General features: G+C 37.3%; 1 protein-coding gene across 5 annotated transcripts in view; it reads left to right on the top strand.

Moving 5' to 3' along the window:
- The window catches only part of PPARGC1A (PPARG coactivator 1 alpha), a gene marked incomplete at both ends in the record, with an annotated part of 675,280 nt that overhangs the window by 609,129 nt on the left and 41,626 nt on the right, over positions 1 to 24,525 (top strand). For all 5 annotated transcript variants that reach the window (XM_080697397.1, XM_080697398.1, XM_080697399.1 and 2 more), the window contains one exon: positions 23,454 to 23,648. In XM_080697397.1, coding sequence (XP_080553523.1) covers positions 23,454 to 23,648 — 195 coding nt within the window. The remainder of the gene's footprint in view (positions 1 to 23,453; positions 23,649 to 24,525) is intronic.

The following is a 24,525-nucleotide window of genomic DNA, read 5'->3' on the forward strand; positions in this document are numbered from 1 at the left end:
GTTTTATATTATATTCTGTAATGGCATGTATTTGCTGTCCCTGAGAAATCATTTATGTGTATCTGCCAAGAAACATTAGCCTTTTCATTTTTAAGTTTTCAAATAATATATGTAGGAAGAATATAAGGAGAGTGCATAGTTCAATGCTTATACTTAATTGGCAGTCAATATAAGGCAATTTGCAGGAACATCTAATACCTTGCACTTTCTGGAGAGCACTAAAAAACCAAAAGTGTCCTTGGGAACAAAACTGCAGGTGATTTCTGGTCCGGATTAAAATCTAGGTAGAGGGTACCCAATAGCCTGTCCCTGGGCTCCGTGACAGCCTAGGGGAGAGAGAGGCTCTTCTGTTTCCTGGCTCCACAGGATGGATCCAGTGGTTACATTCATCAAGGATAAATCCCCTGTGTGAGGTCTGTTTTGGATGCTCTTGAACCCCGCCCCAACCTAGCATAGTTCCAAGCTCATGGTATGTACCTAGGAAATAGTGGTTGGAGAAATGAGTCTTTTGAGAAGCTCCAGACAGAGGCCACAGGGAAAGAACTAGGCTCCTTGCTTGAGTGGCTATCATTAGTGCATAATTTCCACAAGCAATCCTAGAAGGGGCAAGATGTTTAATCTCTGTCATGCAGTGTAACCTCTGGAGGGAAGACAAGCAGCCACAGTGTGACTGCTCCAGGGGCCTGCAGCTCTGAGCAGCCTGGGCCTCTCTCTGACAAGGCTGATGCATGCCAACAAGCAGAGACATCTCCTTACATCCAAGTGAACCATATTTCGGCAACGATGTTTGCAGTGACTAATGAATCCCGGGAAGCAGGAAATGTGGCCCACAAAACAGAAAATATCAACTTAGACTATCCCTGCTTAGAGCACTGGCTGCAAAAGTTTAGCATTTGGCACTCTCAGCAGCTGTTGTTTGATTTTCTCTGTACTTGTGGTGGCACATTCTGGAAAGAGAGTAAGCTCCAAAGTAGCATGAGTTTTATGGCACGAAGGTAGGGAATATAAATGTTCTCTTTTTCATTATAACGGAGGTAACAAATATCCAAATGCCATACCTTCTGTAGATTCAGGGTTGGAAAACCTGGTGGTAGTAAATATCATATGGTTCTTAGAGTGTAAGACTTGCGTGATTATCCATTTATCTGATGACTAATTAATACACTAAGTGAGCTCTGATGGCACTGGCTTCTGGGTGCAAGTTGCATCGTTTTGTTTCATTGGGATATAGTACAATCTTTCATCCCTTTTCATATCTCTTTGCATGACCTATTTCTTTTTAACAGCCAGACTTCCCTTCATTTGTCATTTCTCCCAAACCACTAACCCTCAGCACCCTACGACAGCTTAGAAGTCTCTACTGCAAGCCCTATAGCAGTTGTACTTTTCCCCATAATATCTTAATCTGCGCGTTCATCTCTTCGCCCATTTAATGGGGAAGTATGAGAGGGTCTAGCCTGTGATGCTCACTGTTTCCATTACTTACCTCAGTGTCTGGAACCTAGTGCATGCTTATCAGGTAGGTGTTGAATGAATGCAGAATAGAGATTTAAAAAAAATAAATACAGAACAAGAAATTGGATAATTCTGGAATTGTTTCTGGAGTACATGATGTGAAGCACAACACTCTCTCTCTTAAGAAGCACCAGCACAGTAGATAGTTGGTTGTCCTAAAGGTGGTTCTAATGGACTCAGCTTTTCTCAAATATGTAAAGGTGATTTTTACAAGTTAAGAATGTTCCAGGTTACCAACAATTTGAAAGTAAATATGAGTAGTTTAAATAAATTACTCATAAAATTTGGTCCTCTTGAGTGCTAAAAGGTAAGTTCATAAGACGATGGTAGGTGAGAGGTAGCTGGGTCAGAACATAAAGATGCTGGTAAAATATTTCAACCTATTTTACACTGGAAAGTAAAAGCCCTTCCTTTTCCTTTTTTTCCCTTCATATCCGCTCATTCATCCATCTTAGCATTATCTGATGTCTACTTATTCCAACCAGTATATTAGATACTTGGGTTATAAGAATAAATGTCACACCCTCCCCAGGAAACGTGCATTGCTAAACAATTTTTAGAGGTGAACTCTGCCTTTGAGCCAAACATTTTAGTACAGTCCTTATCTTCAGTGTAAAGCTCATCTTAGTGGGGTAAGAATATCTTTGTTTATAGAGGTTTTAATTCTTCTCCCGAGCTACATTTCTTTGCTAAGCCTGTGGAGTTGGTGGACTGCAGGGATTCTCTGCCAGGCAAGACACAGCTGGGGGGGGGGGCATCGGAAACTTGTAAGGATTTCTGGTAATCTGATAGGCTCATGTAGAGTTTTATGGGAAGTCCAGAAGAGCTCATGATGTGCCTTCATTCCGCAGGTCGGAGGGAATGAAGCCTTACTTCATTCCGAGTGTGAGGAGAGTTCTTTTTTTGAAATGGTTGCTGAAGGGATTTCAATGACCAAAATAACATAACGATGCTAAAAATCCTGTGACTCGATAAGAAATCCATTGCCTGGATTCTTGGCAATGTGATTTAAAACTCAACATGATTCTCTCTTCTTAGAACTAACACTCGGTATCTGAATGACTTGTCTGACACTTGTCATATACACATGGCCTTGTGGAGTTGGTTATATTTTCACTGTTCCTGTCTCACTTCCTTGAATAGATTATAAACTCTTGGAGGATAATAAAACTGACATTGATGATAGTTAAAATTTATTGAAGCCCTCTATGTGAACACCAGGCAGTATTCTAAGCACTTTGCATCTTTTAATTCATTTACTCTTTACAACAACCTATGAGTCAGATATTTCATTTTGCTCTTCACTGTGGATGAGAGGTGAGAGCCAGAGAAGTGTAGTGGATTCTCTAAGACTCCATTCTCAGTTAGCAGAGCAAAGACTCCTGGCCAAGCAGTCGGATTCCAGTCCCTATACTTTTAACTATTCATCTTGTAGATAGATATCTCATGCTCTAGCAAATGGTGACATCAACATGGAAGATGCTTCAAGCATGCATATGTTCATATGGGTCATGTATATTTGCAATTCTAGCTCACTGTATACATTATAGGCTATAAAAGTATGCTTATAGAGTTTGGGGTCATACCTCAGGGGTATAATATGTGCTTAGTATGCACAAGGCCCTGGGTTCAATCTCTAGCACTAAAAAAAGAGTGTGCTTACAAAAAGATAAAAAAATAGACTTTATACAATAAGTTTTAAACATGGCATGACGTGCTAAAACACTTTAAAAGAGTTAGGATGGTGTGTTTCACTAATATTTCATGGGAGGAAAGAACCAAGCAGGATCTTAAGTCTTAGCATTTCTATGATTAAAAAAAAGGAAAAGAATATTTTATATCAGAGATGACAAAATGAGGATGTAAGAAAATGGGAAAAGGATATAAAAAGAGAAATCAGAGGAGAGAATGATTTTAATGCTAGGAAGGTAGGCAGCTTACCAAATGAGCGATGTGGCTGGGAGGGGAGACCAGGACATACACACGGCCACAGAAAGTTAATGTTGGAGCCCTGATGGTAGAGAGGCAGTGTGGTCCTAGAGAAGGCATACCCTGTGCAAAGAGTTCACTGTTCCTCAGATCCATCTGTCCAGATCCTAGGCTCTATGTTTAAAATGCAAAATAATGCAGATGAAAAGCTCAGTTAGGCCAATATTACTAAGTAATCAAATGACATTTAAAAATCTTTTGTAGGTAAAAGCCAGCTACCCCAATACAGCTAATGGTGGGGCTAGTTTTGGCTAATGACCTTCCATTTGCAGCCTGAGTCAGAATGAATGGGATGGGTACAGACATTGAGGTCTTAGTTCAAAATGCGGTGGCCTGCCTTTCTGGTGAGAATGGATTTAACCAAGGAGAATTTGTTTGCTTGGCATCATGGGGTAGATAGGAGAGAAAATACGCTTATCTGATGAAGGAAACTGAAAGCTCCCTCTTGCCCTGGCCTTGTGATCCAGCCACTCAAGCATCACCTGGGAGGGGCTTAGATTCTGAACCTCAGCCTGCGCTCCAGACTTCCTGAATCAGAACCTGCATTCGAGCACCTTCAGGTGTTTTGTGTGCACCAGATTTAGTTTACTTAAGCTTCCTATTTTTAAATAGCCCCCATAAGACAAAACACACAGCACACATTTGAGCAGAGAGCAAAATTTTAGAGAACCTTCTGTGTTACTAGTGGAATATGGGCCAAGAAAAAAAAAAAAGATTCATTCTTGTGGAAGCTTGAATGGAGGAGTTCACATGGTAGTGTTGACATATTTAGCAATGCAGTTACAGTGTTAAGTTTTTTACAAGAACTTGGCGAGCCAAATACAAGGCTTAACACAGATAATGCTTTTCCTTGGTAATCAGTAAATTACCTTATATAGTCAGTAAATTGTTCAATCCTAGACAACTGATAAGATCATTTGCTTTCACGTGTTTTTTTCAATATTGTGCTCAGCCTCAAGTATAAATTGAATAGAGTGACCTTTTAGTACTCTTTGAAATTGACTGCATTTCCTAAGATTCTGCGGTTTCAATTACCATACGTTTTTGATATTGGGTCCACAGCCATTACATTGGCCCCAGCATAACAATATCTTATCATTGGTTCTGATAATGTAGTCTGCAGACTGTGATGTATTGTTACCTAGTGTGTGTAAGCCTGTGTGTGTGTGTGTGTGTGTGTGTGTATGTGTGTGTGTGTGTGTGTGTGTGTGTGTGTGTGTGTGCTCAATCAGAACTGCATGTCAAGTACAAGAACAATATGCAATTTGCTCAAATCAGATCTAATCACTAAGTGTGTTGCAAAATGTGAATGATTTTGGCTGCAATGATGGAAGTCCTGTTCTAGGTTGGTAGCTGGGCCTTGAGTTTTTGAGATAGATAAGTCAATTAGTGGTTCCCCAGTTTATTAGCAACTTAATTGTCAGATTGTAATGAAACTTCTGAGCTGCAACAACTCATTAGAAGCAATGAAACATGTGACTTTTTTTTTCCCTGAAAGAATATTCAATGAGCTGTGTTTTCCCCCAAAGAGATCCTGAAAATAAAATTAGCAATAAGCTTAAATATCCATATGTGGAAGTATAAAGATTTTTAAAAATTCTGACACTAGAAAAATGCTTGGGAAAATCTAGGGTCATTGAGATGAGAGGAACCTGGGTTCAAGTTCCCGCTCTACTCTGTTTGTTACATAATCTTTGAGTTTTTCAATTTCTTTCAGGCCTTAGTCTCCTAATCTGTAAAATGGTGTTTTAATAGTTTTTTTTTTTTTTTCCCCTCAAGGGACTGTTAGGCAGATAAGAGGAAATAGACTAGGCAAATTGCTTAGCAATATCCCTAGGGCATAGTAAGAGTTTAGTCAACGACTTCCTGTCACTCTTTTTTTGTAAATCTAGATTACCTCCCCTCCTTGCTCTGTCTTTTTTTTTTTTTAATAAATTTGATTTTATTTTTTTAAGATTAAAGGTTAATAAGTATTAGCCCATTGTATTGTCTACTAGTGAGAAAAACGTATTTTGCTCCTTTTGTGTGTGGTGCCAGGGATTGAACCCAGGAGCACAGACAGTCCTCCGAGCTGCACTCCAGCCTGACTTTTTATACTTTATTTTGAAACAGGGGCTCACTAAGATGCGGGAGGGCCTCACTAAGTAGCTTAGGCTGGTCACAAACACGGATACTCTTGGCTCAGCCTCCCAAATACTGGGATTACAAGCATGCACCACCACGACTGGCTTATGTGTTGCTCTGATGCCTGTGCTTCGTAGAAATGGATGGCTTCTACCAGATCAGGAGTTTACTTTTGAGTTCCCTGGTAAATGCCGGTTGTTTCTATTTGGCCTTCATGGCAATATAGCTCCAATGACTGCCACAGGAACTCAAAGAAAAATCTTGCTTGTCTGCTAATGTTTTATGATAGTTATAGCTCCCAAAGAAAATGTTGGCAATGTTGAAGAATAAAGAGTGCTGAAGAGTTGTGAGTGGTGATTAAAACCTGAATTCACATTTCAAAGACAGTAGTTATTTTCTGAAGTCATCAGTCCAAAAGAACTGAATAATATGAAAAGAGTATGCAAGAGAAAGTGAGTATAAGATGATGGATTCTTCCTTTCTTCTTCTAATTTTCTTTTCTGATTTTTATTTCCATATTTTCCGTTTTTCGTTAGATCTCGCCTTTAACGCGCATGGAAACAATTATATTATTTTGCAGATCAGTGACTGCTGGCTAGCTGGGTGCTGCAAATAGCATGAAGACAGGCCTAGTGTCAACCAGGTTGCCTTGTGTCTACATGCCACCATTCAAAGCGTATTTTCTAAATCTACAAATGAATAAAAAGAGGAAGGATTGAACAGAGTCAAGTAAAATATGGTCATTGCCTACAAGCAACTTAAATATGCATTTTGGCCTCTTTTTTGAGGAATAGAGTAGGATAATTCAGCAAATATATATATATATATACTTTAGTATTCCCCCTCATCTTATTTTTAAATAAGATATATTATGTTCTTTCTTCCTCTTAACATCTTCAAACACAATACATTTTATTATATATGTATATCCTGTTTATATTTTCAATGACTCATATATCTGTATTTATCTGTGTATCTTTATATATATGGATATACATACCTATATTCATATATATATATATATATATATATATATATATATATATATATCCATCCACCCACTGGCTGGTTGTTTGTAAAAATGACGCTTTGTACTAGTTCAGCTATTCCAAACTTAAGGCAATATCTCCGAGCCTTTTGCCAGCTATTCTAAACTCAGTAAATAAGAGTGTGATATGGTTCATCTTAGGTAATAGATTAAGTTTTTATGTCATGGAGTTTCCTGAGGTTCTTTTTAAGTGTTTTCACTTTTTCACTTATGGACAATGTAACATTTTGCAATTGATTTTAAATAAGGAACATCATTAAAGAAATAATAAGAAATACCATATATTATTACATGATGTTTCATTTTTAATATCTGATCCTTAGCATAGTGTCATGAAACTGCTGTTTCTTTTTTATGGTGATAGTACTGAGATCACTGAGCCCAGATGCTTTCTCAAAAGACTCTAAGACCCATAGGTGATAAAATTAGAACTTGGATTCTATTCTCCTAGGAAAAAATCCCATAAGATTTTGACTCTACTACTTTGGAATTATTCACAATGGACATACTATTGATAGGAATTGCAGCAAAATGAGAGGGCCTGGGTTAATGTTCCAGGAATATTGACCGCTCTTGCTCTTTCGGGGACAAATTGGGCAGCAATTGATGCTTAATGGCATCAAACTATTTTGCTATCAATTGGTCAGCCTGATGGTGAGGGGAACCGCTCCCAGGGCCACCCCAAGCAGGTAGCAGCCCACCTTTCAGTTCTGAACCGATTACAGCTGGGTGACACAATTCTAGCAAACAGTCGGGACGATGAGGATTCTGGGAGCAGGTTGGCACAACATCATCATAAATTCTCTTTTGCTTCCATGGCTTTTCTGTAGAAGCTTGGACAAATTCAAATTTGGTTACTGTTTTAATACAGGCGTGTTGTAGTTTACTTGCTATTGTGACATGTGATGGGGAAGAAGTAAATTTAAGTTAAATATAAGCTATATAAGTATATTGCTTGAGAGACTCAGTCAATTTTTTTTCATTATTTCTTAATTTCTCTGGGGAGGGTTCTGGGGATTGAACCCAGTGAGCTATACCCCCAGCCTTTTAATTCTGAAAAGCGGCTGTGCTAAGTTGCTGACGAGCTCACTAGATTGCTGAGGCTGGCTTTGAACCTGCAATCTTTCTGTCTCAGCCTCCCAAGGACTGGGATTCCAGGTGTGTGCCACAATATCCAGCTCAGTAAATGTTTTAAATAATTTTATCTAAAACACACGAATCGTCAGTACTACATCTTTATATGATTCTTAGCTCTTCCTCAAAGTACATACTTATTGTGATTTTTTTTCTCAACAGCCTGGTTAAGATAGCGATGGCAAATTTTATTGCAGCCTTTTTATAGATGAGAAAATTAAGGGCCAAGGAAGATAAATTTGAAAGGGAGCATAAAGTTGAGTAGACCTAAACTGACCTCGATTAATTATTTAATCACCCTTAAGCTTTTTTTCTGACCCCTCTTCTCCCATACTTCAAACACAAGCATACTCCTGGGAATTTTTAAATATATTTTTAATTTATGAGTATAAACATACTCATTACACAAAGATTTTAAAGTCATCTGAAGTCTCGCCTCCTGTAACATTTGGTGTTTATTCTTTCTGATATTCTTTCCTTTCTTCTCTTCCTTTCTCTCTCTCTCTTCTTTCTTTCTCTCTCTCTTCTTTCTTTCTCTCTCTCTTCTTTTTTACATGTGTGAGTCTATGTGTTGGGGGACACTAGGAATTGACCCCAAGGCATTCTAACTCTGAGCTATACCCCAGGCCATTTATTTATTTATTTACTTATTTATTAAATCTTGAAATCAAGTCTCACTAGGTTGTGGAGGGCCTCGCTAGATTGCTGAGGCTGGCTTCAATTCTTCAATCCTCCTGTCTCAACCTCCCAAGTTCTGAGTTTATAGCATGCCTGGCTCTTTTGGGTATTTCTTGAAATAAATGCCTAAATAATGGGCTGGGCAAGAGTCATTTCCTCACTTTATTAAATTAATAACATTTAGTGGGTATGCTTCATGGTAGTAAATACTAAGCTACTCATCATTTTCTTGGATGTAAAGCATTTCATTCTGTGGATTCCCCTGGATGTATTTATTTTTATCATTACACCAAATAGTCCCGTAGCCTATCCAACCTCTGGCTGGAGGCAGCCAGCACTAATATAGTCTGTAATGACTTTTTAAAAAGGAGATCCAGGTTTTGATATCTGTAATCATTGTAATGGGGCTGTTGGCTGGCGGGTGTGTTCATCATCAACCAAAATGATCAATTTAGTGGACTCATAAATACTCAGTAAGGTCTGGGTAGGTAGTTGAGCAGAGGGGCCGGGCTTGGTATACACTAGATCAAGCTAGATCAAAATGAGGGATCTGTGGATCTCAAAGTGGGTCATCTGGTCCTTACTGGTGAACTATCCTTCTCTGTATCAGCCTGTAAAGTAGATTAGAGTAAATATTTTCTAGTTTCCTCAAAGGATCTACCATTCAACCTTCTTTCCTTCCTTCCTTTTCTCTTCTTTTCTTTTCTTTTCTTTTCTTTTCTTTTCTTTTTTCTTTTCTTTTCTTTTCCTTTCTTTTCTTTTCTTTTCTTTTCTTTTCTTTTCTTTTCTTTTCTTTTCTTTTCTTTTCTTTTTGCAGTACTGGGGATTGGACCCAGGGGCATGTTACCTCTGAGCTACACCCCCAGCCCTATTTCTTATATTTTATTTTGAAACAGGGTCTTATTAAGTTGAAGAGGCTCTCACTAAGTAGCTGAGGCTGGTTGTGAATCTGAGATCCTCCTTTATCAGCCTCCCAAGTACTGGGATTACAAGCATGTGCCACCACGCCTAGCTCATTCAATATTTTATATGAGTGACTCTCAGTGCTGGCTGTCAGTGAGATCCAGACTGGAACGTTTTTACAAATACTAATTCCTACCTGCAAAGTCTCTGATTTCATTTTTCTAAACTAAAGGCTAAACATCAATATATTTCTAAATACCTATAGTTCCATTATATAGCCAAATTTGAGAGTTACTGCTTCACAGGCTTCTCTTATTTTATATAAAAGAGATAGTCAATTGGAAACTATCCTCCGAGTCAAGGTTTATATTGTGAGTTGTATTTTCAGCAGTTTTATAGATTTAAGTGTTTCAAAGTTATCCCAGTATGAAATCCTTTCTTAAAAAAAATACTCAAATGAGTGATGTGTGAATGTATTCCTCTACCATCTTGTACTTCATTAAGATGTATGACTCAATTCACCAATAATTTTTTTAAAATTTACATATTTTCAGCAAGAATACTATAGAAGTATGGCTTAAACATATTACACCAAGAGGTACATGGCATCTATATGGCTTTACTATGGTAATGTTTACTTTGATCACTTAAAGTTTATCTAGGGGTTTCTCGATTATTAAAGCCTATTTCCTTTTGTAATTATAAGTGATTTAAAGTAATATTTATTTTAAACCTGTTCTTACACATATATCAGATTTTTAAATTTGTTGGGCTTTTCATAACAAGTAGATTTCTTCTTGGTTTTACCATCCACATATTCCTCACAGTTTTGTGTTTTGCGTTTGCAGCGATTCACATTGTCAGTCATCTTTCTTCTCCTGCTAGCATAAACTCAAGGATATTTAATTATTTTTATTTATTGCTATATGCCTGGTGTCAAGAATGCCTGGTACATAGTAAGTATTAAATAAATATATGTTAACATTTTTGATACCCATTTTGATGCATGAATCATGATTCCTAATCCCAAGGAATTCATGATGTACTGGAAAACATGGACATGGAAATTAATAATTTACAGCCTCCTATTTCTTTAGAAATCAATATATTGAAATTTTTCATTTCCAGTATTTTAAGAAGTACTAAGGCTTAAAGAAGAAAATTGGCAACTCTAAGAAAAGATGACTTCACTATTTTTTTATTTTTTTCTCTTTGGAAACACTGTGGTATACTAGTAAGACTAAACAGCCCATTGGCCAAAGACAAACACATGTTTGCTGGGTTACTAGTGGGCCTTAAGATGGTCTGTTCCACCCTTAGGTGTCTGTCTTTTCTTCTCTACCATCATCCCATTGGATGGGTTGGCTCTTTGCAGCTCTCATAATTGGTGTTTCTATGTTACTACATCCTGCCATTATGGAAACCACTAAATAAGTCTCTTTTTATTGTTATATAAGATTTTTTATTGGTGAAGTAGGAATATAAATAATAAAGGAATATATATATATATATATATATATATATATATATATATATATATATATTACATGTGCCTAATATAATTTCATTCCACAGTTCTTCCCCTTTCTTTTCCCTCCTTCCTTTGCCTGGTCCCCTTCCTTTAATGTCCAGAGTCTCATGTTTTATCTTCTCTATAGAAGCTAGAGAGAAAAAATGTCAGAGATGGGATAGATAATATGAAAATAGAAAGAATAGCTGTAAATAAGTCTTAAGTCTTCTAATTTGTCATCTGTTACTCCTAAATTTTTACCCAGATTGCTTAACCCCTCTCTTGTTATTTCCCAGACTGATACAGGGGCGGGCCCTTTTAATCCTGTTATCAAACTCACTTTTTTTTTTTTTTAAGTGCTCCCTTTGGTGCTATCAGCTCCTCAGAAGTCACATGTTACTTTACTGTGCCCGTTACCCACATGTGCATACAAATCACCGATCCTGAAGGAGTCGGCATTTATAACTGATTCAGTGGAAAGTATTTAAAGATTCTTCACGAAGGGTGCAGTCGGTCTGGCATTAAAAGCAGCTCAGTCTGTAAATCCTAGGAGATTGCAAACTTAGATGCTTTGGAAACCTAAAGCCATGTAGAATTCTTACATGCAACGTCACTGAAATAAATAAGCTCTCATACTGCATTTGTTCGTCAAGTATTTATTGACAACCCACTACTCTGGGCAGAACACTTGTGTGGAATATGAAAGTTGTTCAAGGAGTCTAAGATTCAATCTCAGGCTCCAAATGGCTCCTGCTCTCCTGGGGAAGGGCCAGGGGAAGCACAGAGGATTACCAGGAAGCACACTTTGATTTCCTTTACCCGAGGTGGCCCCACAGAGAGGGCAGCCTTGCCTCTGAATTCCTTCCAGCTTGAGATAGTTTTCTCTCATTCTAATGCTATTGCCAGGATGTTGCAGGAATCAGAGCATTTGACATCGCCTGTATCTCAGTGCACCCAACCTGAAATCCCACACAGATCCAGGTGTCAGGGACCTGCAGCTGCAGTTTTACACATACCTCGTGGTGCTAAGATGTTAGCAGCCAGAAGTAGTGACCTTTATGACAATGCCTTCCAAACACTTCCTTTGGGCAGAAAATGTATTTATTTATCAATGGTAATAGGGGATTATTGTAAACATTGCTTACCTAGTCAGTATAAAAAATATTGCTTATGCTCATGGTTAGTGGAGTCGGCTAATTTGCAACAATACAGCCTTATGAGTTATTTACAGTAGGCCTCCTTCCTAAAGTCTTGGTGCCGATGGCCTGATTTGTTCGTGCTCTTGTGTAATATTATTAAATATTTTTTACTACATTCCCCTTTCCACTTATAACTAAAGGTAAACTATGAAAACTTAATTTCTTTTTTCATTGGAAGTTCCCATCTTAGGGCTTTTACACTTTCACATTTTTCTTATCTTAGAATATTTCTTCTTCAACTATTATAGCTTGTTTCTGCAAATGCCAACTCTGCATATACAGTGTGTGTGTGTGTGTGTGTGTGTGTGTGTGTTTGTGTGTGTGTGCATTTAGAATTACTAATTGACATTGAGTATATTTTCTATTCTCTGTGTGAATATATATTACATATAAGTATTATAAGTACATATATCCTATTCTACATACAATCTATCTAAATTTGGAAGGGACTGATTGGCCTAGTACCTGCAAATGTCCCTGTGCCTTACTAAAATTTAAATTCCTAGAAAACAAATTATAACATATATTAGGCACACAAACATATATATATATATATATATATATATATATATATATATGCAATAATGTGTATATGTGTGTTTGTAAATATATGTATGAATGATAAATTGGTATATTTACACTAAAATGTAAATATTATACCACTATAGGTATCATGTCTTATGTACTGACTACTTCATGCACTTAATCACATCTAACCATGCTTGTTAATTCCACTATATAAGACTTGACCAGTAAATGGTAGGCAATCATTTTCATACAAACTGTAGGGATTTCTGAGCATTTATATAGTTAATAATTTTGATATCCCACCTGTTGCTTCTATATTGGGTAGTTCTATTGTATGAAGTTTTATTCCCTTGTCCTTTCATGTCTTCAAATTTTATCTCTGACCAATTTTCGTGTGTATGTGTGTGTGCGTGTGTGCGTGTGTGTGTGTGTGTGTGTGTGTGTGTGTGTGTGTGTTACTAGGGATTGAATCCAAGTGCAATCTACCTCTGAGCTAAAACCCTAGACCCTGTTTAATTTTGTTTTCAAACAGCATCTAGCTACATAGCTGAGAGTTTCACTGTATTGCCGGGGTTGTACTTGAACTTATTGACAACCCACTACTCTGGGCAGAACACTTGAGAGGAATATGAAAGTTGCTCAAGGAATGTAAGATCTACCTGTCTCAACCTCCCAGGTTCTGACTGGGATTACAGGAATGCACAGCCACGCCCCGGCTCCTCAAATCTCCTTTTGATTTAGTGGTCCATAATGAGGTCTAGAAATCTGTATTTCTAACCAGGGACCCAGGTTGTTCTGATAAATGACTTAGGTTATTGAAGATGTCAGTATGATGTAGATTTGTTGAAATACATCTTATAGAAGAGAGAATGCTTAAAGTAAGCTTTGAGGGAGGGATATTTTATAAAAAAAAAAAAAACAACTGAAGGTGAAATGGAACATTCTAATAGTAGGGTCAGCCTTACCCAGTAGGACCAATAATGGGCTATGAAGTAAGAGATGCCAGTAAGAACTAGGAGAAAGCAATTTGGAAGTAACACCATCTTTCTCCATGGAGATCAACCCTGCTTCTTGGGATATAACTGCATCTGTCACCTTAGTTTCTATCTGGTGATGAATAACTAATGTGCCTTTCTGACTCCTTTTGCATCCATTAATTTGAAGATAGATTGGAACAGTCCATGTTCTCTCCAATTTAATTCTAATAATCTCTTCCATAAAATTTTAATATGTAAAGAAAGGGAGGGAGAGCAATATTTTTAGCAGATATATCTGGTTTGATATCCAACTCTGCCTCTCATTAGCCACATGATTTGGGGACTAATAATAGTGAAATTGATTATTTAGATGAAATTATGCATCTATAGAAATTAGCTCAGGATCAGACACATAAAAAGCATTCAGTAAAGATCGACTGCTATTAGCTATTTTTCAATTAAAATAACATATATCTAAAGGAATTATGACATATTTAAATGAACAGAAAAAAGTGAAGTTGGTATCTCATAATGGTCAGTATCTCATAATTGATCTTATCCGCTGATTGGTTCGGACTTTCATTTTGTCAAAGAGGATTAATAAAATCCTGTCTCATAAAAAAGCATTTGTAATTGTTCCAAGTTTTAAATTACTTACCCTAATTTTTTAAGATTATTTTTTATCTTGAGACCAATATATAACGATTCAGTTTTTTTCCTTTCCTCTGTGCTCACAATAAGATAACTAATACATTTGAGTGTGCATGATACTTTTCTGAACAATGTTATACTGGTATTTAAATACAGTTATGTAAAGACACAAAATATATCATGTAGCATGGCATTTCTAACCAGTGTTTACAGTAATGTATTAATATGTAGGGTCCATAGAACACAGTTTAGGAACACATGACTACGATTAATACATGTTCCCTGCTTGCAGAAGTGTTATGTGGTGAAGAAACCCACTCTGGCAGTGATAGATTACATCAATTTTTCCTCTTGATTAGTGAGCTGAGACTCCGGCACAGGCACATAGTACGTTAATCTGGTATTATTTTCACTTCACAAAACCATCTTGGCTTTTCTAAGATGTTTGCAACTTGACTGCCTGATTATGTCTTTCAGTATCTTCCCAAACAATCGAGCTGGATTAATTGCTGCATTTACAAAATCTGCCTCATCCTTTACAAAAGATAGAAGTCACACCCACAGATTCAAGCTTAGGGCAACTTCAGAATTTGCCCCTCTGCCTCTCTGTAGGTGTAGCTATTTTTATTTACTTATTTTCTGCTAAGAATATATTGGCTGGCTTTGCGTGATGATGCATGACTGTTCCCAGCATTGGAATGCTGAGATAGGAGGATCACAGGTTCAAGATTAGCCTCAACAATGTGTGAGACTCTCAACTTAGTGAGACTCTATTTCAAAAGAAGAAATAAAAAAGGACTAAGGGTGTACCTCAGAGGCAGAGTGCCCCTGGTTCAATCTCCAGGACCACACACAAAATTTTTATGTATATACATATATATAATGTATGTGTGTATATATATATATATATATACACACACACATATACACATATATGTGTGTATATACACACTATATATATACACATATGGATATATAAATACATATGTAAATGAATATACATATGTACATACATATATATATATATATATATATATATATATACATACATATACATATATATAAACCTGGCCTATCGGCTAGTATATGTGAAATTAGTACAAGCTAATTTTCAATAATAAACTAAAATAGATGTTATTGAGGAGATAAATATGGGGGTGGAAGGTAGAAGTTAGAAGAATAAAAATTACATTATATTATTCTAACTTTTAAATCATTCTTATCCATTTTAATTAAGCATTTACTACTTTACTATGTGCAAAGTTTTTTTCCCCAGTGTTGAGGACCAAACCCAGAGTCACATATAGGCTAGGCAAGCACTCTACCACTGAGCTATACCCACAGGCCTCTATGTCAAGTATCTTCACAGTAATCAAATAGGCCTTACAGAGCTTCTATTTTAGATAGTGCTTGAACCACAGAAATTATTAAGATATATATTGAACTATAGAAATGAACACCAAAAATAAAAATAAACTAAGGAAAGTGTCTAGGGTGTTCAGAGTAGTTGGGAAGATCTCACTGCAAAGGTAATATTTGAGTAAAAGTAAAAACAGAGGGACAACCATGTAGCTATCTGGTAAAAAGACCCTTCTAGGCAGAGGAAATGGCAAGATTAGGGGACCTGGGGTGGGAGCGTGTATGGGTTTCTATGGGTTGGTGAGGAGTCGGGAATGGTGGAGAGGATTCAGGCAGGTAAATGGGGAAATTACAGGGTCTATGATGTTAATCTAGTGTAGGCAACAGTAAAATCTAGTGAGTCTGTGCAGCCTGCATATAGTTAAATCCTGAGTGTAGTTGATTTCACTCTCAAAAGTGTCCTGGTTTGGATGGTAAAGTATTTGGTGGTTGTAGGCTGATAGGTCCCTCAGGATTTGTGCTTTTATTCTTAAAGACATGGGAAGCAAGACTGGAATGCCCAGCTGGCTCTCCTCGGGATTATTCAGCCTCCAATTCAGTGGTGCAACCCAGTTCCTTCCTCTTCCCATTGTGAGATATAGACATATAAAATATATCTTTTATCTCCCCTTTCTCTCTTTCTCTCTCCCCCCTCTCTGTTTTATACCAGAAACAGCTCTTTTGCATACACTAACCATGATTCTTTAGGCCTTTCTATTGAACATTGTATTTACACTTTTGTAAATTTTGGCTCATGTCACTTTTCCAGAATAATGAACTTCACATGCTCAGTACATGCTTATTAACTCATGAATGTGCGATATGAGCTAATGCATTAGAATGGAGTCTGAGTATGGACGTGAATATAAATTTTATGTCTGCTTAAATAGGAACATGTGTATTCATGGGAATTAAATGAATTCCCACAGATCTAAATATACCCGTGGAGAAAATTCTTTAGTTTTGCTTCTATTTTGTTTCTACTTGGTTTTTATTTTATCCTTGCAGGAATTACTCTCAGCTCTTGATCGCTGATTTCCTTAGTTAGAGTGGATAACTGCGAGGAAGAATCTATGTGCTGATCACATACTTTTATGCAGTCAACTTAATTTACTATGTGAGAAGAGACTCCAGAGGTTGAAATGTACACATCTATATTCTGTTTAAAATACATATACTTGGTATATAAACTTGTGGATGCTGGGGTTATGTATAGGCATGTATACATATATATTTCAAGTTGTCTCTATGCCAACAGTGAAATTATATGGCGAAGAGTAAAATTAATTTTTTTCGCCTAAACACTAAATTCCAGCAAAATTAGCATTCAACAAAGATTGTTTACCCTGGGAAAAAATACCAATAAGCAAACTCTCAGGACATTTTTAAGAAATTAGTAGATCCAAAAGTATTTTGTAACATGTAATACATAAGGTAAGGTGATCTTTTTTGCCTCGATTACTTTCTATTATACACATACTCGAACTTCCTTATGATTCTTTTGCAACTTTCAAGTGGCCCTCTCTTATTCAAGGCCCTGATAATTCCATAGATTAAACCAAAAGTTAATGGGCTGTTTTAGGGCCTCTTATTGAATGGGGTGGAAGCTAGAAATCTTCAAATAGTGCCACATGGGGATTGCACCTCATCTTTGTTGGGGGAATGAGAAGGGAGGCAGACAGTGGTGTCCTGGCCCACACTCAAATGAAAGAGAAGCAAGGAAAAGCATTGTAGATTGTACAGAGTATAAGGAGAGAAAGAAAAGAGAGCTGTTTAGGGGTTTGTATTCGAAATATCTAACAGCCTCTTCTACAAAAGTTCAGACGCTCATAGCAGATATGTGCAATAAAAAATTAGTCAAGTGACCTTTGGCCTGATAGTAATGGTTTAAAGAAAAAAGGCTAATGACCTCAGAGTCTACTTAGGTGAGTTATTCTGGACTATTTTAATTTATTTAAAAAATTTTATTGGTGTTTTCTAATCATACATCTTAATGGGATAAAAGATGGTGGAGACATACACGAACACATCACCCAATTAGCCCTTACCCAGTTCCCACCCCATTCCCTCCACCTCCCTTTTTCCTCATGCTTGGCTTAATGCTTGACTTTGACATGTTTGTTAAAGTATATCATGTACATGAGAGAGTGTCCCCCTTCCCTCCTCCTATCCCCTCAGTTGGGTCACCTTATTTGCTTGTCTATAGAATCTCCTTCTTTATCTAGAGTTTCTCCTATTACCCATTTCCACCTAGCTTTTGCATATTAGAGAGAGCCTCTTCAACAAATGGTGTTGGCAAAGCTGGTTAACCATATTCAGAAAAATGGAAATAAATCCCACTTTCTCACCCTGCACAAGAGTCAATTCAAGATAGATCAAAGACTTGGAAATTAGACCAGAGATCTTAAGGTTTCTTGAAGAGGGCATAGGTCCAACACTGCAACACATAGGCACAGATAAAAGCTTTTTAACTTTATTTCAGAAAAATACTTATTTTCTCTTTATTTTGAATTAATCTCCTTGAAATCTTTCTTGTCAATTTAGACATAAAACATGGTAAAAACTTTATGAATTGAGATTCAGGAAAGTGACATCTATTATTAATTATATTTCCTAAATCGATCATAAAGTTTGCTTCCCTTTTTAGTTATTTGAACTCCTGGTGGGGCCTAGTGAAACAAATAATACAAAATAGTGGATAATCCAAAAATGTCATTTATATTTGGCTTTGGAATACACCACCAGATGTTACTCTAGCCGACTTCCCTTCCTAATTAGGCCTCAGTTAAAGTAGAAGTTAATTTTGTCTTCATTAGCTGTTGCCAAATCAGCAGGATGGGGCAAGGAGGAAGCCCAGGGCATGCTGGGTATTTGGGGGAAGCTGGCCCAGAGCTGAGAGTCAGCAGTAGATTGTGTTCAAGGAAAGAAATTTGAATGTGGATAATAAAGATGATGGGCAAGTCCACTGGAAATGTTTATGAACACCATCTTGAAGAATTCTTGGCTTTATCAACTCTCTTTTTTTATCTTATTAGTCATGAATGCAAAAAAATTTTCGTAATGGGGTCAAAAAATAACCTGAAATTTTGTAGAGCGAAATACAAAAAACAGATGCTCAGAGAAGTTAAATGACCTCTCACACAGATTGATCTCCGAGTAAACAGTACCTAAGAAACTGAACCTGATTAATGACTGATAAGAAGACCCCCCCCCCCGTTTCCTTCTTATTGATGATTTGAATAATGAGGAAGCAAGAATTTTCTTGGCCTAATTCACATTAAGAGAGCCAAGATAATGAAGCCGTGATTAAATGGCTATTAAACTATTTTTATCAAACAGAGATCAAGCGAGTGTGAGAATCTGGGGATGCACAGTGTAATTGCAATTCTACAAGATGCAAAAAAAATTACTATCATAAGCAGGGCATGGTCCTTCCATAATAGCTGCTTTTAAAGATCTTTGGGATGCCACATGCTGTTTTTACTCTCTGCTTGCCCCCTCAGGTATAGGTTAGCATCCCAGAGTCCCTCAGATCCTCTTGGATCTAATGAATTTCTTCTTTTTCTAGGGTGTGCAGTTGGGTGAGTTGCCCCAATGCATAAAACCAACTGGAAGATCATTTTGCCAATTGCCCACAAAGGAAGAAAGCTCAGATATTATATACTGGATCCAAAATTTCAATCTGGAGATGACCCTGGGCAGTCAAAGGGGCACAATCTACTTCCTTTTACTTGTGCCTTTTGAATTCTGTCAGACTTAGTACAGGTCATATAGGGACTCAGCAGCCCACAAGAGCAGAGAGGAGCCTGTGAATTCGGTTGACTGTTCTAAGCTATCATTTATTAATGACACGGCATCACTGAGGAATCATTGTTGATTCTAAGTTTTGGGTGGTTAGTATAAATGCTCGTGTCTTATCTGTCACTGGAAATTCTTTACATCTGGATTCAGGTGTTTGTTGACATGCCTTCTTTCTTCCTGGAGAGCCCTTGGAGAGTGGAGTTTTACAGGCACACAGACCTTTATTTAGGTCAGAGACTAGCAGCAGAATCGCATTGTGTAAGGAGAACCCAAGGTTGAAACCCCCCATAGGACATACTGCTCGATAGCTCAGAAGCTCAACTGTGGAAATGTCTTTTGGCCTCTTTTCTTTGGCCTTCTTCCTCTGCTGCCAGATCCAAGGTGGAGCTTTGTTTACATAGCTTTTCTCTTTTTTTTTTGTTTCTAACTCAGGTGGACAAAAGAAGTATGTTTTTATAAAATAATAATTTTACACAATTAGAGTGTGCTATCAAAGCTAAGCCTCCAAAGGTTATCTTGCAACGTCATTTTGCTGACTAATGTGTTTCCGTCCCCTGTCACTTGTGAACAGACATGTGTTCATAGGCCAGTGTGCTTCATCTGTGGCGACTTTGATTTATTTGCTCTGTAAATTGGGACCAGAGCAATAATGGAAAGTGACATTAATTGTTTAACAGAGTCCTCTTTGTCACATCCATTGCCTTCTTGGAGACATGTGATTGTTGAATCTTATACAAAACTAATTGAAATTGCCACATTGAGGGGCACTGGCCACTCAGCTTCACATGTAGAAATATTTGTTGAGCTTTGACAGATCCAGTTTTCTTCCCAGAATCCCATGATTCAAACACATAGAGAATTTGAAATCATAACCTGTACTTTCTTTCATAATTCAAAAAGAACTAAGATGAATGATGTTAGAGCATCTCTGTGAGCCACATCCCACATATGGGGATGACAATAAAAATACTTAATAATTATTTTGAATGAACATGACTCTCTCAGTTCCCAGTGACATAGTGAAGATAGCCTTACTGATTACATGCTAGCCCTCTCTGCTTACATATCCCCAAACACACATGAATTTGCACACACATGAACACACACACACACACACACACGCGCGCGCGCACGCACGCATCATGCCCATCTCTCAAGCCACAAACCCTCCTTTCCCATTGTGGTTCCAATAGAGAGGAAAATTAAAGTAGTTGGTGGTTTAATCAGATCTTGTAAATTAATTATGACATTATCAAGCTCCAGTATTTCTGCCATTGTATTTCGTATACATTCACTCAGGCTTATTAAAGAAATTGGAGAAAACCAGTTAATTTAAGTGTTCTTTGTCATTTTGACTTGATTGGAATTATCGTAGTTTGTTTACACATGGGATAGAGCTAAGGCGCTATTGTATTATGTGATTGAAAGCAAATAGCAGCTTATAGTATGGTTGGAAAGCAAAACATGAAATTTAAATCAGGGTAAACAAAATTACTCATTTATTGGTAAACATTCTTAACTATTTTTTCTTGAGCTCTCGTTTGAACTTCAGCGAAAGAAGCCTTTTTGAAAAAATTCAAAAACCTGGAAAAATGTTCAGTTTACTGAAAGCAGGCATGTGTCTGTGTATGCATACATATTTGAGATATTTTCAAAGATTATCTTATCAGATAATATGGAGCAAATCTCAAGAGTTTGAGATGATTTAAAATGATATATTTCATTTAAATGCTATTTTGTTTAGAAGACTTTAATAATCTGAATTTGGTTTTTGAAGTGTGGGGGAAGCTGACAAGGGGGTTGACTAAATTTCATGAATACTGGATTAGGGGGTTGACTAAAATTCTTGCATACTGGATAATGATCCCAGGCAGAAAATAAGGGGCAAATATTTTCATTATCCTTATTATTAGGACTATGTGGACAAGGTCCAGAGGAATTGAGGCTAGGAGTGTTCAATAAACTTTTGGTTTTGAGTTATACAGTTTGGATATTAATGAATGAATTCAGTTTGTGGTAGAAAGTGTGTCATTTCAAAGTGACTGGTTCCCCACTTCTGGTTTGTAAGTCCTTCTTCAGAGAAGTCTGAAACTTCATCCAATTGTCACAGCATGATGTTCCCAGACTTCTTGACTAAAATCCACAAGAAGAAGAGAGATGCAATGTGCAAATGGGAAACGGTGCCCATTATAAGTCACCATGAACACAAATGGCCCTTCTTGGCCTCTTGAATTCAGAAGAAAAAGAAGCGCATAATTTTACTGCTGCATAAAGACTGATCAGTAATAAGAGAAAACAATTTTTTATGTGAAAATAGAATGTATACGTGATAAAGCCCTGCCTAATTTCTCTAGTAATACAATTTGATTTTCTGATTAGCTGTCTTATTCTGTGATTCTTGTAATTTTGTCAGGTCAATTAACTGGAATTCAGTACTAGAGAGGAAGGAAGTGTGGGCACTGCTGGCTTCATTAGATGTCAGCAGCTTAGGTGCATTTTTTAATAGAATCTGTGTGGGATAATTTAGCCCATATTGTTAATGTCATAGCGTACAAAACTTAAAAAAAAAAGGCTTTGCAAGCAGGTCAAATTAGACAAACGTTGTGAGGTGCTAAAAGAAAGAAAAGAATGTGATTTATGCAGACTATATTGTTGGCAATAAATGCAGATCAATGAATTATTCAGCAAGCAATCATTGACTATCTGCACTATACTGTGTGCCCAGCACTAGGAGTGACTGTTGAGGTGCAGAGAATATAACACATTGTCCTGTGAACATGGTACATAATCTGCAGTTGGGGAGTCCTTGAATGTTTTTGAACAGAGTACTAAAATTAATATGATCTCATCTATAATAATTTGTGTATAGGTTTTTTTTCTCTCTACTGGAGCATTCTTGGAGGGATAGAGTTTTGTCTGATACATACATACATACATACATACACACATACATATATATCTCCAACCCCTAGCATGGCCTTGGCACACAGCAAAGTGTTTATGGAATGAATGAAGATGATCTTTTCATGTTTGTTTTCCAAGGTGGAGAAAACTAGTTGGGTTTTATATGCAGATGCTTCCAGTAGAAGTAGTGTGATGTATGCATGTATACCTCTACCATCTTCTACTCCATGAAGATGTATGACTACAGTGCACCAATAAAAAATTCAAATAAAGAAATAGTGTTACACAAAGGAAAAAAAAAGCCTTTGAGAGACATTACAAAGTGATGACTGGCCAGAAACAGAGGAGTCAAGATAGACCCACAATTGAAGTCTGAAGAGTTTTTATCCAAGCTAAAGAAGCGAAGAGGCAGAGCAGCATTGTTGTGAAAGTTATGGAGTTTGGATTTTGAAGATGAGAAAGCCATTATAAAGTACACATGTCCAGTAGACAGAGATTTATGACTAAAGTTGGGAGAGATGTCAGGGAGAAAAAGAAATGATTTTGGAGTGTACAGTGATGAGATTATAATTGAAATCATGAAAGTGTATAGATACTTTTGGTATCATTTAAGTTTCTGGGGGTGTTCAAATGGAAGGTCATCCAAACATTTTGGGGACACTGTATCTAAGCACTCTATGCAGGGATTGAATAGATGGAGGTTAGGATTCTTGGCAGCCCTGAGGTTTCCTAAATCTTATCTTTCAGTTACAGGGAGAAGACACGGGCAGAGGGGTAGCACTACGACAGAAGCTACCAGCAATGTTCAGCAATATGTAGCAGGGTTGCTGCATTGCACAGCCCAGCAGTGAGGGACTGGTACAGTAGAGATTAACAGTGTGGTACAGACCAAAAACTAGTCAGGAGCTCAGGAAGATACAGTCACTGTGTTGTGGCATGGGTATTCATTCAGGATTTCGCCTACACTTCACTCATTCGGTTAAACATGTTTAACCAGTGCTGATTAATAGTGTCGCCTACCTCCCAATGTCAGCTCACTCGTGTCCTCTTCTGACTTCTCTTTTTGTTGGTTTGTTTGTTTTGTTTTTGTGCAGAAGATAGATGAAGAGAATGAGGCAAACTTGCTAGCGGTCCTCACCGAGACACTGGACAGCCTCCCAGTAGATGAAGACGGATTGCCTTCGTTTGATGCACTGACAGATGGAGACGTGACCACTGACAACGAGGCCAGTCCTTCCTCCATGCCTGACGGCACCCCTCCACCTCAGGAGGCAGAAGAGCCGTCTCTAGTAAGAGCCCTTCCTACCGGCTAGCAGGTGTCGGAGTGGCCTCTGGCTCCCAGCGGCAGGGGTGTGATTAGTAACAGTGAGGATTAAATAGACTGATGCCAGAACATCCCAGTGGATGCACACCCAGAGATGCAGCATGTTCAGGGATGCTCTGTCTAAAAGTGTTGATAATTTACTTCTTCTGTAATATTCTGAAAGTTTCTTTTTTAGTACCTTTGGGGTCAGGGATATAGTTCAGTGGTAGAACATTTGCCAAGATTGCATGAGGCTTGGGGTTCCTCAGCACTGCAAGAAAAGAAGCCAACAAAATAAAAAAAAATGTTGTTGATTAAGGTGTGTATTTTTATTTATTTTTTTTTTACTCGTCAGGAGTATTGGCTTGTGCCTATAATCCCAGTACTTGGAAGGCTGAGAAAAGGAGATGGTGGGTTCCAGGTTAGCCTCAGTAACTTAGCAAAATGCTCAGCAACTTAGCAAAACCCTGTTCCCAAATAAAATATAAAAAAGCACTGGAAGGTGCAGTTTAGAAGTAGAATGCTGCTGAATCCAACTCCTAGTTCAAAAAAAATGAAAAAACTAAAAATTTATTTGTTATTTCATAAATACCTTTCTAATATAAATCATGATTGAAGAAGTCTCCTTTTGATTTGTTATATCATGAGCATGTTGGTGAAGATTTAAGTATATGCATATTTTTTAGTGGCTGCATGGCATTTTATTGCATGAAAATGGAATTTAGTAAGCCACTGTATATAGTTGGATTTCAGCCTCTTTCTTATTCTTTCTATTATTAGTTTTATAATACTTTACATACTTATGTTTTAATTCTTATGAATACAATTCTAGAAATAAAATTGGTAGATCTAAAGTTGTGTGG

Source organism: Muscardinus avellanarius (genome assembly GCF_963383645.1).
Source record: "Muscardinus avellanarius genome assembly, chromosome: 6".
Taxonomy (NCBI): Eukaryota; Metazoa; Chordata; class Mammalia; order Rodentia; family Gliridae; genus Muscardinus; species Muscardinus avellanarius.